Source organism: Carassius carassius, chromosome 19, assembly GCF_963082965.1.
Source record: "Carassius carassius chromosome 19, fCarCar2.1, whole genome shotgun sequence".
Taxonomy (NCBI): Eukaryota; Metazoa; Chordata; class Actinopteri; order Cypriniformes; family Cyprinidae; genus Carassius; species Carassius carassius.
The window spans coordinates 11,960,572-11,974,096 of record NC_081773.1 but is presented as its reverse complement, the minus strand read 5'-3'; the positions used below and the strand labels follow the sequence as shown (position 1 = coordinate 11,974,096).

Here is a 13,525-nt window from a genome sequence, read left to right as displayed (position 1 = left end):
TTATTGTATTTTTGAGCAAATAAAATTCAGTCTTTGTGAGCAAAACAAGCTCCCTAAAAAAAGTTAAATCATTTCCAACCCAAGCTTTTAAATGGAAGTATATTATATAAACCATACATAACACACCACTGAATGCTGAAAAACCTTTTTAATGAGTTACTGCAGGCATTCTCGCAGATAATATGTTTTTTAAAAGACTGAACATATTCCAGAATCTTCACAAAACATGTCCTTTAACAGAACACAGCATGACACAATGTAGAGTCCTCTTCCAAATCCCTGTCAGTTCGACTGGAACACCAAAGCTCAAAACAAGACAATCAATCTATCTGTACCTCCCAATCACATTCATCAATCCATCCATATGACATACACAGGAATGTCACACTCTGATGCTCAGCATCCAAACAATTCCTGATCACAGCGGACAATGTGTTTGAAGATGGATCGTCTAGTTCAATCAGGTTACACAAATGCATTATGGGCCAGACAATTTCCAACTACTAGTCTGTATATCGCAGACAAATTCAAAAGAAGCAACCCTATTGTGTCTAAAAATGTAGTCATTTGTAAAATTGTGAATACATGACACTTTCAATGTTTTCACAGGTCAAGGGGCAGGACACAAACAATAATTTGGTTAAACCGTGTCTTTACATAGAAATCATGCCATCAATATGGGGCATAGCTATCTTTTCAAAAAGTGTAAAGAAATGACCTTGCACTTATTGTGTTAACATTTATTTAATGTTTAGTCGCACAACTAAACATTAGGAATATATACCATTTCCCATGGATCGAACTCGTGATGCATTCCTAGGAAGCGGCATACAAAACAACGAGACTTTTGGGAACTAGTGCAACAAGGAAGAGGCCTGGTCTCATGGGACAAGGCAGGCACAGAGTAGAACTGAGAGAATTCAAAAACTCATGGCAGATAGTTTAAGGCTGTTTGAAGTGACAAAGATTCGCAAAATAAAGCTCAGATGCCGAACCCATTGCTCAGGTAGGGTGTGAACAGCTTTCGCTGCCATTTACAAGCCAGCCCGTCCCAGTCCCGTGCTGTCAGTTCGGATGTCAATGGGATAGAGTCTAAACTCCACTGTTTTCTGTCCCCAGGACAGGCCAGAGGCCAGGAGAGAGCAGCGGGAACGTCGTCACGACTGTTTTAGGCGCTTCCTGGGCAGACCGAAGTGGGGGCACTGTGCTGACGCTAGCGCGCGGAAAGCCTCCGCCACTAAGTGAGGATGAGACTGGATCATTGACTTCCAGCCCGCAGTCTCCATTATGTCCGTGGCGTGACTGTCAGGAGAGGGTGAAGACATTTTAGTATTAACACAAGACACATTAAAAATCGATAACAGCAATGTGGATTAATCCAGTCTATTGGAGTAAAAAAATAAGGTAAGAGAGGCTCGATTGTGCATATGGGAGATTCAAGCAACACTATTTATACAAAAGACTATTTTCCTCCAAATAAGCATGTGCTGATGCAGTAGTTATTGCCATTCTGAGGAGTACGATCAGCAGGGCGCCAGGGATCTATAATAGCGACTTTGTGATATGTTTATAATGCAGAAATGTTCTCTTCCTTGACGTTTCAGACAGTCAGAGTCTATTAATAACTGGTATCAGGAGATATGCGGGCTGTGGGTTCCAGCCAAGCAGCTCGGGCTGCCCAGAACCTAAAACAATGAATTCTAATGCATCTAAGAGAGTAGATAAGAGCTCAGTATTAATCTTGTGTCACACATATCAGCTAATTACATACTTGCTATTCCAGTTTTTCCCATCTTTACAGCCCAGCTGTCGGAGGACACTGCACCTATGGATAAGATAGAAGAAAAATACTCTCATTCTCAGGCTGGTAAACAGCCATGGCAGCAGGAATTTATCAAGCAGAGTTTCTTTGGTGGAGCTTGCCTGTTGATAAAATCTATGGCCTGTGCTTTGAGCTGCTCTGCGCTGTGCAAGTCGGCCAGGATGAGGGTGTCTGCCACGTTCTCCACCGAGAGGCTGTTGCAAAGGGCTTCCTCACACATGACCTTTAAGCGCTCCAGAGCGTACTGAGAGAACGACACACATGACTTATACAATACAACATTCGAAGGTTTGTGATGCCATTTAAAGCATTAGCTCACCCAAAAAGGACAATTCTGTCAGCATTTGTTCACCTTCATGTTGTTCCAAACCAGTATGACTTTCTTTCCTCCATACAACACAAAATAATACATTAGTAATCATTTACTGGTCAATTTTCAGAAGGCTTTAATCTTCAAAAAGGAAAACGTACCATAAAAGCCTTTTTCTGAAATAGTCCATTTGACTATATTCTGAGAAAAACAGAGCAAAATCTTTCAGAAGTCTACATTCAATGAAAATTTAGCTCACCCTGGTGCATCCATGAAAGCAGTAGTGAGATCTAAATTATTTTTTAGTGAGTCACTTGGCTTCAGTGACCAGTACAATTATTTATTTATTTTTCACATGAAGAAAAAAAAATCAGTACAGGTTTAAAACAACATAAGAATGAGAAAACAATGACAATTCCACTTTTGGGTTTATAAAAAATTTAAATCACATAATTACCACTTTGGCTTCTAAAAAAATGCATAAAAACACCACCATCAAAAGTTTGGGGTCAGCAAGATTTGTTAAAATTTTTTTTTTTTTTTTTTTTATCACTGTACTGTCACTTTTGATCAATTTAATTCATCCTTGCTGAATAAAAGTAATATTTTTTCATTATTCCTCTTCAATCCTTTGAATGGTAGTGTATCCCCAGATGGCAAATATTTCCCTCATAAAAAAAGAAAAACACAAAAATGGATGCTTCAATTCAAGTCAACGCATTTAACATTACTTCAAGATTAAATAAAACTTCAGACTTACTTTATCTGCTGCGGCTAATAAACTATCAGCCATTTTCTCTAAATTTGGTGCTTTTCCTGTGTATATGAAGCCCATCATTTCTTTGAAAACCTCTGGTTCAACATCACTGATGTCAACTCGGTTCTGCAAGAAAACAAAGCATGAACTTGTATGCTGCATAACGGCAAATGTATCTAAATCAATATTGCAATATAAAAAAAGAACATACATACCTTTTTACTTTCCTCCATTTCATGTTCAAACATGGCATTAAAGACCGGTGATCTCGCTGTCAAGAAAGCAATAAATCTGTCAGTCACATTATATGAGCATCTCTTGATATGTGGTCACAGTAAAATAAATAAACAAATAAATAAATAAAAACACAACTGTCCAGTTTTCATTCGATTATTTCAGACCTGCAAGTCAATCTACACAGGCAAAAAAAGAAACAAAAAGGCAGAAGCCTCATTCATGAACCCAGTCGTCCTTTGAGGACATCAGTGGTGGATCGCACTGTGGCTTTTCAGTGATGAATCTAGATCTGTCATATTGAAGAATTACGACCTCAGAAAGTAAAAAAAAAAAAAAAAAAAAAAAAAAAAAACACTAGCGCCAAGGTCACACAAACGGTCTCCCCACACACAAACACAATGCCTCAGAAGGGTGGGTGCTGAGCTAGCATCGCTGGGATAAGAGGAGGACATGGAGCAGATGTGGTCAGCAGGGCTGGGGGTCTGGATTAAACTCACCTGCCAGGATGGATTTGTGGGCTTTGAACTCCTGCCCTCCCACATATAGAGAGCAGTCCGTGAAGCGTGAGCATTCCCACAAGTTACCCAGATCATCAGACAGCTGGCACTCCGGAACCTTCAACATGTTCATGTTGGACTGTCCGGAGATGTTCACAGAGTCCTGAACAACACTCACCTAATTAACACACATTACAAGTCCAATTAAACCACTTGGTCTGGCTATACAATGTGATTCACTGAAAAATCATACTGTTCTGGTATTTATTACAGCATGTTTTTCAATGCATATATTATGCATGTTACCCTTGCAGTTAGGGCTGCAAATCAATATTGCAATTTGGCTTAGTTTGATTCATTAAATAAAAATACAGTATGCATTACTGGTGTCCGAGTGAAGTGTGGCATTTACACACGTGTAGTTTATGATAAAGTGTTTTTATCTTCTGAGAACAGCTTGGTTCATTTACTGTGAATTGAGATGCTCAGAGACACTAAGATCATGGGCTTCATGTCTGCAAATCAACATGACGCCAAGCTTCAGTCTGAAACAGTAGTGCAACAGCAGCAACCAATCAAAAAATATATATTATAATAATAAAACATGATGTTTACTGCTTGAAAATGATTAGTTGAGATGTAAATATTAGTATTTTCAATTTGAACTGAATACAGTACATTTTCATTCAATTAAAATGACTGTTGTTATTCACTTTTTTTAGTTTTATGACACTGTTTATCTATTTATCTATCTGATGCCACTTTTTTCCCAATTATGATGCAGTTCTAAATACAGGATTCATTTACTTCTCTGAATGGTGTAAAAGTGTGTTATGGCAAATTTGACTGCAATCATGACATCCATGACCAAACATGACCTTGAATGCTAGGCTGTTTAAAATAATTATTTTGAGCAAACTATTGGTTTAATTATGTGACTGCAACAGCAATTGAGACAAGTCTGTGAAAATGTAGGTCTTATTAAGTAAGTACTAATTAACTAAGTGCTCCTATTTATACATTTTCTGTATACAATGTTGACAAACTCATTTAGAGTACAAGCAATCTGGCCTGCTACTGTGCAAAATGGAGGTGAATGAAAGAGGGATAAAAAAAAAACATCCATGCAAAATGATAAAACAACTGCAGCTATCAGAAACTCAGCTGATGAAAGCATCCTGCAGTTGTTTAATAGTTTTTCCGGCAATAATCGTCTACAGAAACTGTCCAATTAATGAGGGAAGACATTTTATCTGCAATTTGCATTTAGTTTCAACTTTGCTTTGATATTGCCAATTTCCCTGCAAATATTAAACCCTGCAGCGGATCTCAACAGGCATGTCGGCTATTTTTCAAGCAAGACTCATAATTGTGTTACAGTAAATTCATTTGACAACCCATTTCATTTGCCGCTCTAGGTGACGTCTCTATCCTGCTACGTTCTGAAGAGAAGGGTGAGCTGTCAAACGGCTACCAGCATATTCATACAAATGGATCAGTGTGTTACGTGCAGGAAATTCAATCTGCAATCCACTCCAGAAGAGAAAAACACATTTTGCATGTTCCATATTTCCATGTTTTACAGAGAAAAAAATAAAAATAAAATAAAAATCACCCCAATGGCCATGTCAGTTTAACTAAAAGACAGAAGTAACTCTGGATTAAGCAAATGTCAAAGTCAAAGACAAATAAGAATGTCTGAGATGATAAAAGAAGAAGAAAAAAAGTTAATACAGGATGTGTAAAGCTCTTAATGTAATATTTGAATATGTATGAATTCTTTGTTGATTTTATATTAAAATACTCACACTGCAATGACAGTTAGACCTATTGCATGCATTTTCCTCACTGAAAACAATCTATTATTGCATAACACCTAAAAATGCTTTAGGATAAGTAATGCATTTTAAAATGATTAATCAAATGGGGTTGGTCCAAACCAATACATTAATGTATAGCAGGTTTGCATACTTGCCTCACAAAATAACGTGAGTTTATCATCCGGTAGCAGCCCATTTGCTTCATCAAGCAGAAAATCTCTCCTAATAAATTTTTTGAAGCCCCAGTCTTTGCCTTGGACGAACCGATAGGCTCTTTGGCTTTCTGCATCGGGTAGAGAAGTAAGCGGTAAGTCAGTCACAAACCAAAAGCAATCAGCCAATAACGACTTAAGTTCAAGCCACTTGACATTACAAATCTATGCAGGACTAAAAAAAACACGACTCCAATCATTTGTTTTTCTTATTAAAGGCAAAGGCAAAGTTCTCACCCATAGCTTTTGTCTCCTCCCGTTTAGCGTTCAATAAAGAAAACTTGAACTTGGCTCTGACTTCACTTTTTGGACAACTAACTAGTAGCAAATATAGTGATAGATAATCTTTACTTTCATCATCAAGTCCCTTCGGATTGACTCGTAGGCACCTGAAGATAGACAAAGATGCCGAGAGATAAAGATGTTTTATGGGAATAACAACATTATAACACACACAAACATACGCATAGGCTCCTCACCATTTCATCTTATCGTTAGGCCCTGAGGAGAAGGTAGAGCTCTTCAAAACTTCACCCATCTCTTCTCGACAGAAGCTGAAGTTGTTTATGGTCCACATGTAGGAAAATTTCACTACCTTGACCTACAAGATCATCAAAGATTAGCATCAGTGAAAACTGATAACCATCTACAAACATACCGATGTGCAGTCATTCCTAGAGAACAACATGCCAAATTCCACAAGAACAACTGAACAGGCAGCTTTCCATTTCAAAAAGAGACTTTTTTTTACTTACATCAGATTAATTTTTAAGCAACTAAATAGCTCCTGTTCAACTTTGCATTGCATTTGCCTGAGGTTAAGTCTTTACCGGTCGGAAATTTGTCTAAGTATCATTTTACCATATCTGATAAACCAGCATGACCACATTACGATGACTGCTTGAGTTTCATTATCACTTGCACAATAAAGTGTCACCCTATCTGCTTTAATGCACTGATTATCCTCCATCAGATCAAACTGTGCACAGCGCCATAACAAGCAAGAGATCAAAACATATGCATTCGCTCAAGCTATACTTCTCATATTAGACAGTCATATTAAGACTGAAAGAATGGTTAAAATTCAAGTCAAGTCAAATTTATTAGCTTAGTGCTCTTCACAATTATTTTAAAGCACCTTAATGAAATCATAATGTTTTTACTATTTTAATATTTTTCATATTACTCTTTAGTGATGCACCGAAATGAAAATTCTGCGCCGAAACCGAAACCGAAAATTTAGGATGCACTTGGCCGAAAACCGAAACTGAAGCCGAAAATGGCTTATTTTAAAAACGTATATATATATTGCTTGGATTTAATGGATCTGAATTGAAAAATCACAATATAATAATCAAACTTTTATTAACAGTTACATAACAAAACATAAAATATTTTTTACAATAAATATAAATAATAATTATTCTTCAAGTTTTATGTTCCATCAAATAAAATAGTTTTTTAAAAATTGTGCAAAAAAAATCCACAATTTTGGAGATTTTTGCAGAACAAATGCTACATATTGCAACTTTGTTGTCCTCTCGTATAGGGCTGTCACTTTTGTGAAAAAAAAATCCTGTTCGATTTTTGAGACATAGGCAAAGTGTTCATTGAATCGTTAGTAAATTGCCTTTCAACGCCAAATATAGGCAAATCCACCGACATCTAAACAGGCATTAGGGCGAACGTAAAGAGGGCGCTTGAGACGCGCACAAGTCAGCAATGTGGACTGCCATAACATCAATGAAAAACATTACTGAAGGCTACATTGATATTATGCACTAATAGGCTGTGTGTGTGTGTGTGTGTGTGTCAGAACCTGCAGTTGCTGTGTGACGCGCGTTCGCTGCGAGCGTATAGTGGCGAGCTGGACGCGCTCCGAGAGATGGCCGTTAAAATCGATTCCCTATTTTCGTTTTCGAAACTTGTGTTGGTTGGCCCGATCGATTGTGTGACAAGCTTTTGTGACAAGCTTTTTTTGATTGTGACAGCCCTTTGACATGCTTAATCTTTGATAGGCAGACGCGTGATAACAGCTCGACCGTGAGTGAAACCTAAGCGCTTGCGCACGGATGGGAGGGGCGGGTAACATTCATTTTCGGTTTACGTTTTCGGCTGTTTTTTTTTATTTCGGCCCGGAACCGATAATGCCATTTCGGCCGAAAATTTTCGGCGGCCGAAATTTCGGTGCACCCCTATTACTCTTCATAGCTATATAGTATTTAGTTAATTAGTGCTGGGCGATAAAAGTTTACATTTTGCAACTATACAAAAAAAATCAAGCAATTAAGGTTTGCTATATTGTACATATCACCCTATGTTAATATGCATAAAGTTGGACATACTTACATTACCTACATTACAATGAGCGTTGGGCGGTAACATTTTGCAATGCAATAGAAAAATTTACTATACCATTTAAAATCGCTTCATGTGAGTGTACTGTAGCTATGTGGATGAAGCTGTATGCAACATATATCCAACTTTATATACCAGAACAGAGCAGTGTGATAAAGCAGTTTACATTTTGCAATGATATAAACAATCACTCATCCGAGATCTGCTATATAAATAGCTTCTTAAATACTTCAGCAAAGCCTGTACAAGATTGCCTGAGCCGTCAGTCCATCTCACCTGGGTATAGCACCAGCTCTCCGCCACAGGCCCAATGGACATCTCCCCTGGAGGAGGAGGGGTTGGGACCCCCGACATGGCCAGCTCACTCCCCACTACAAGAAGCGCTGACGGTCCCAAAGCTTTCACCACTTAACCTTTATGGAAACACAGAGCAAAGGCATCATTTAAGAAAAATAAACAGCAGCAATTTCTGCCTCTCCTCCTGACCTGAAAATATCAAATCTTTGACTGTGCCATCAGCAAGCCATTTTGTGGTCAAATGAGAATCATTGCTAACCCCAACTTAGGGCACAGAGTCTATCAAAATGCTTTTAGTTGCCAAAGTGGAGGAAGGAAATGAAAGAATATAAGCTTTATGAAACCTATGACACCGGAAGTGTGCAATATAACAAACCTGTGCGACAGAACATCATCACAAAAATGTGATTTAAACCCATGAAAATGCTTACGAGAAACTATCACTCTAAATATAGCTTTGCTTGATACCATAAAACATCAGAATCAGTTAAGTCCAATGTAGTCACATGGCTTGTTGGCACAGGCCTGCTAGGCAGGTCTGAACTTGCCCTTGTTGACAAGGTATAGTCAAGGGCACATTAGTTGTATTTTGGTAAACCAACAGACAAATTCACATGACTATATTTAAATTTTAACCTAAAAAATAAACAAACAAAAAAAGTTTACAGAAGAACCATCCTCCGACTCACCTAAACTTTAGTAAATATCTTGAATTTCATTTCTTGATGCCAATGTACACGTATCAGGTAAATACTGAAGAAACAAGTTTGTTTTACTGTGACATTACAGCATGATCCAAGAGCTCCTCATCCCAACCTGTGAATATAAATACATATCTATCATATCAAACATGTTGCCATTTTAATCCTCTCATAAGCATTCATCAATTCCTAAATAATTTAAATAATATCAGTGCATCATGACATTATCAGGACTGACAGTAACTGAAATCACATTTGTATATTAAGAAATAAATAATGCCATTCCCAGCTATATGACTTCTGAATAATATTGGTTGAACTCTCATTATGATAAACATCATTTCGATATTTACAATATAACTTAAGTTCATTGTTGAGTTGAAACAACCAATTTAACTCAGGCCACTGAAATTAAAATGTTTAAGCAGCTTTTTTATTATTATTATTATTTTTTTTAATTTATTTATTTATCTGCATATCGGTTTTAATCAGACTGTTTTCTGGGCTTGGTCAATATGGCAAAAGAAACTGGTTAACTTAGCTATAATGCAAACACAAATTCTTATGAAAAGAATTGTGTGGTCAGCTTCAATTGTTCAATTTTTGATTGGCTACATATCATTAACTGAAAGCCCAGTATATTACTGAAACAATCTAGTTTTTTAGGTACAAAAGGAATCAAGTCTTTTGTTTGAGCTAGTCAGATTCTTGTCGGCTAGTTGGCTATGTGGTTAGCAAGCTAAACTATATACACAACACTGACAAAAGTAGATCAGTTGAAGCACAAACCTTTTCTCGTCATTCTGTCAATATTGTTAAATTCAAGGTTCGGGCGGTCCTTGTGGATCTGCTAAGTTTAATCGGCACTATTTAAGACTGAACTGTATTTGTGTCTTTTCAAAAGCAGCCCATCACAGTAGCTTGCAGTGAGGAGCTGCTTATCCTGCCAATGAAGGAAGCGAAAGCACAGAGTGTGAGCAGACGTGGCCGCGCTCAACTCATTGCTGTGGCTGTACATAACTCCGCCAGCGGGAGCGCGCCTCGGCCCAGCAACACAAAGAAACTTACTGCGTCGATTAAAGAGTGCAAAGAGTTACGTTACGGCATGAGCAGGAATAATATACATCTTTCCCCATAGAAATAAATATGGTGAAAGCGTATATCACGTTTTTGTTCAAATAGTTAAATTATTAATAAGTTAAATAATAATAACAAAATCTACAGCAGCTTAATATTGTTTTTAGGTATTGCTTCAGAGCAGGTTATGTTCCAGGATTAGTTCACTTCAGCGAGCCTTCAGTGGGCGTGACAGATACCGCACAACATCATATAATATTAGAATATGTAATATAGCCTATTATATATATATATATATATATATATATATATATATATATATATATATATATATATATATATATATATATATGCTAATGAGGAAGCGCTAATGTAAGTAATAAATAAGGTAATATATTATTCTAATATGATTATTTCTTTTATTGGCATATATAAGAGTTATCTGTAAATTATGTATTAGGAGGTATGTATAAATTATAAAACACTATGACAAGGTAATGTTTAACTTATATATATTTATATATTTTATTTATTATATGTTATATCTCACTGCATGGAGTGGCATTTTTCTATAATGTCTAAATTCTAAATCAAAATACATATCTGATATGACTTAATGTATAATTAGCATAAAACAAACAATATAATTCACATTCTCAAGTATTAAAGATTAAATGGAAAAAAATAAAAATGATTGCACAGCCATCAATTAGGTGGCGATATGCTCTAAGCATGTAAACAACTAATTAACAAAAGAAGAAGAAAGAAACAGCATGGCACGCTTTTTCTTAGCGTCCGTTTCTATAGTGACTCGTCGATTCGTCGCTCTGTTAGCAGAGCTAACTAGCAGAGCTCTCTTTTCACAGAAATAAACACAGAACTTGCACTTCCACTCTGCATGTCCACTGCACTCTTCAAAGAAACAAACTTCTGCAAAACAAAGTATATGGATTAATTATGGATTAACATTTTTAGCATCCACTTTAAAAACCTGCATAAAAGAGTTTTCTTTGCAGCACATCTCTTATTTAACATTCTTTTGCATTTTAAGGCATATAATGGTTTCTCGGGTCGATTCGTTTGAATCGATTCATTTGAATCGATTCTTTGCCAAAAACTGAAAACACATAAAGACTTTAGAATTTTAAAACAGAAGCCAAAAATATTTAAAATAATTGACTAATTCAAAGAACAAAAAAAAAAAAGTTATATTTCGACTGTCTGATCAGCCTCACATTCTGTTCCTGTCAATAATACACGAGGTGTCAACCAATTATACAGCATGAGGTAGGGGCCGAGCCATCACACACAGACCACACACACAGTGCCAAACTCGGAGGAGAGGAGAGGAAAAACACAACAGCTTTTGAAAACAAAACAAAAGCAGGAAAATGATTTGGAAGCACAGCCGCATGTGGAATCATTTTAATGATCATCAGCCCCTCGAAAGTAAGGCAGCTTGCATTTCTAAATGCAAATCTCTCATAAAATAAAAATATAATCAGCATTGTGTGTGTGTGTGTGTGTGTGTGTTCATGCTAGTTATACAAACCATAACTAGTGAGATAGTTCATGCTGACTATATAACATGCCAAAAAAAGGGACCAGTTTAATCCTTTCAGTTATTTTTTTTTTTTAATATGGGTTCTATTATGTTATTCAGATTCAGATTGTATTTGTTTTGTAATGTTGTGGTTTCTATACATTCAAAAGTCGTAATTTAAATGCAAATGTTTAATAGTATTCTTTTTTCATAACAAATCAATGCATTTTTAAAGAAATTGTGAGAAATTGTGAGTATGATTTCATTTAATAATTTAATTAGAATTGTTTTCACACCTATCATAGTCAAAACATTATTGTTTTTTAAAGAACCGTTTGTGAGCCAAAAGAGCCGGCTCTTTTCAGTGAGCTGAGTCAAACGAGCCGGCTCACGAAAAAGAGCTGAAATGCCCATCACTACCTGCAATCATAGACAGTAAAAGAAATGGACACAGCGACCCCATTGGAACTCAATTGAGACAAGTGAAGCCCATTTTTAGCGATTTTTAGCACTTCCGTTTCTGACGCACAGACTCAAACTAAGCTTGATGACGTCAGCAACCTGTCTGACAGATGTAAATCTTCTAGTAGCTGTGCGTGCAAACTGCCATCGTTAATCTTGCAGAGTTGGCGAGCTTGAGCGGGGAGTTCTTTGGCGTGAGTGAGCAGGAGTAAGTATTCTGATTAATTATTTTGTATAGTATTTTAAAATGTAACGCCAGGGCTTGTATCTATGGGCTTCTCTCTTGACGTCTCCCCGATTGCCTGCGAGCTTCTCCTCCTGTCTGTACGGCAATTTCTCTACTGTGCGACAGAGAGTCGAGTGGTTATAACGCAATTAGACGTTAGCCTATTTTGACAAAAACTGTTTCTACGGGGCCATAATGTAACATAGAAGGTAATGGAGCCCTTTATACATTGTCGTGTATTTTTAGAAATAAATAATGGACAAATGGAGTCTTTAAATGCCTCAGATGTAAAGTTATTAGCTGTCAAAGTGACGCCAAAATGAATGGGAGTCAATGGGATGCTAACGCAAGTGAAGTTCTGCTACAAGATGGCGGCACGCGGCCGACTTCAATTTCGGGTCGACTTCCTTCCCACCTGCCTGCAATCTGTACCAAGTAACTATGCATGTGCAGTCGTCTTCTTCTTTGTTCTTCGTCCAATTAATGGTCTCTCACACCTTTGGAGTATTACCGCCACCTACTGTATATCTGGTGCATTCACAATACTTAAACTTTTAAGTTGAGCTAAATGAAGAAGTTGAGTTTAAGCACTGTGTGTGTTGAAAAAGTTGGAATTACTTAGTTAAACTAAGTAATGTCATCAAACTTAATAAAATAAGTTAAGTTTACTTATTCATTTTAGTAAGCTCAGCAATTACATTTAACAGTGAATACAGGTGCATCTCAATAAATTAGAATGTCATGGAAAGTTAATTTATTTTAGTAATTCAACTCAAATTGTGAAACTCGTGTATTAAATAAATTCAGTGCACACAGACTGAAGTTGTTTAAAGCCTGGCTCACACTTCAGGATTTTTTGCACGCTAAACATTAACGTTACCATAGTATACATGGTAAATATGACCACTTGGTTAAATCAGACGTCAGCTTCTTATCCTCTATCTCAATTTTGTATTTATTTAGTAACATTTTATCTGTCGTCTCGTTTCAAGAGTTAAGCTCCACGTTGCATATCATCAAAATATAATAATGTTTTTGTTCGGAAGCTTGTATAAAAATAGAGATATTATCATTCATTCTAAACGTGACGGCTACTGTGACTACAAATAAACAGAAACAGACTCGACTGAATAAGCAGGCTATTTTCATAAGCGTTAAAAATAAATAAATAAAATAGAAATAAGTGTATTTATGTGTGATTATATT

At 36.6% G+C, this 13,525-nt stretch overlaps 1 protein-coding gene across 1 annotated transcript; it reads right to left on the bottom strand.

Annotated features, from left to right (window-relative positions):
* Nucleotides 1–133: 133 nt before the first annotated feature.
* On the bottom strand, nucleotides 134–9,978 carry LOC132095078 (speckle-type POZ protein-like A). Its single transcript, XM_059499831.1, has 12 exons — nucleotides 9,801–9,978; nucleotides 9,000–9,126; nucleotides 8,290–8,426; nucleotides 6,135–6,256; nucleotides 5,893–6,044; nucleotides 5,599–5,726; nucleotides 3,624–3,801; nucleotides 3,105–3,160; nucleotides 2,893–3,015; nucleotides 1,924–2,066; nucleotides 1,772–1,825; nucleotides 134–1,302 (listed from the first exon to the last, which is right to left on the bottom strand). The coding sequence occupies exons 3-12, from the start codon at nucleotides 8,365–8,367 to the stop codon at nucleotides 1,158–1,160; spliced, it is 1,179 nt and encodes a 392-aa protein (XP_059355814.1). The 5' UTR covers nucleotides 8,368–8,426; nucleotides 9,000–9,126; nucleotides 9,801–9,978; the 3' UTR covers nucleotides 134–1,157.
* Between the last annotated feature and the right edge of the window lie 3,547 nt (nucleotides 9,979–13,525).

Bases quoted from the DNA above. Each gene is read 5' to 3' on its own strand.
- LOC132095078 (XM_059499831.1), bottom strand. From the start codon at position 8,367: ATGTCGGGGGTCCCAACCCCTCCTCCTCCAGGGGAGATGTCCATTGGG. The intron at 3,161-3,623 runs GTGAGTTTAATC...CTTTCTTGACAG, and splicing joins CCACAAATCCATCCTGGCAG to CGAGATCACCGGTCTTTAAT. The intron at 1,303-1,771 runs GTATGTAATTAG...CTCTCCTGACAG, and splicing joins GGGAAAAACTGGAATAGCAA to TCACGCCACGGACATAATGG.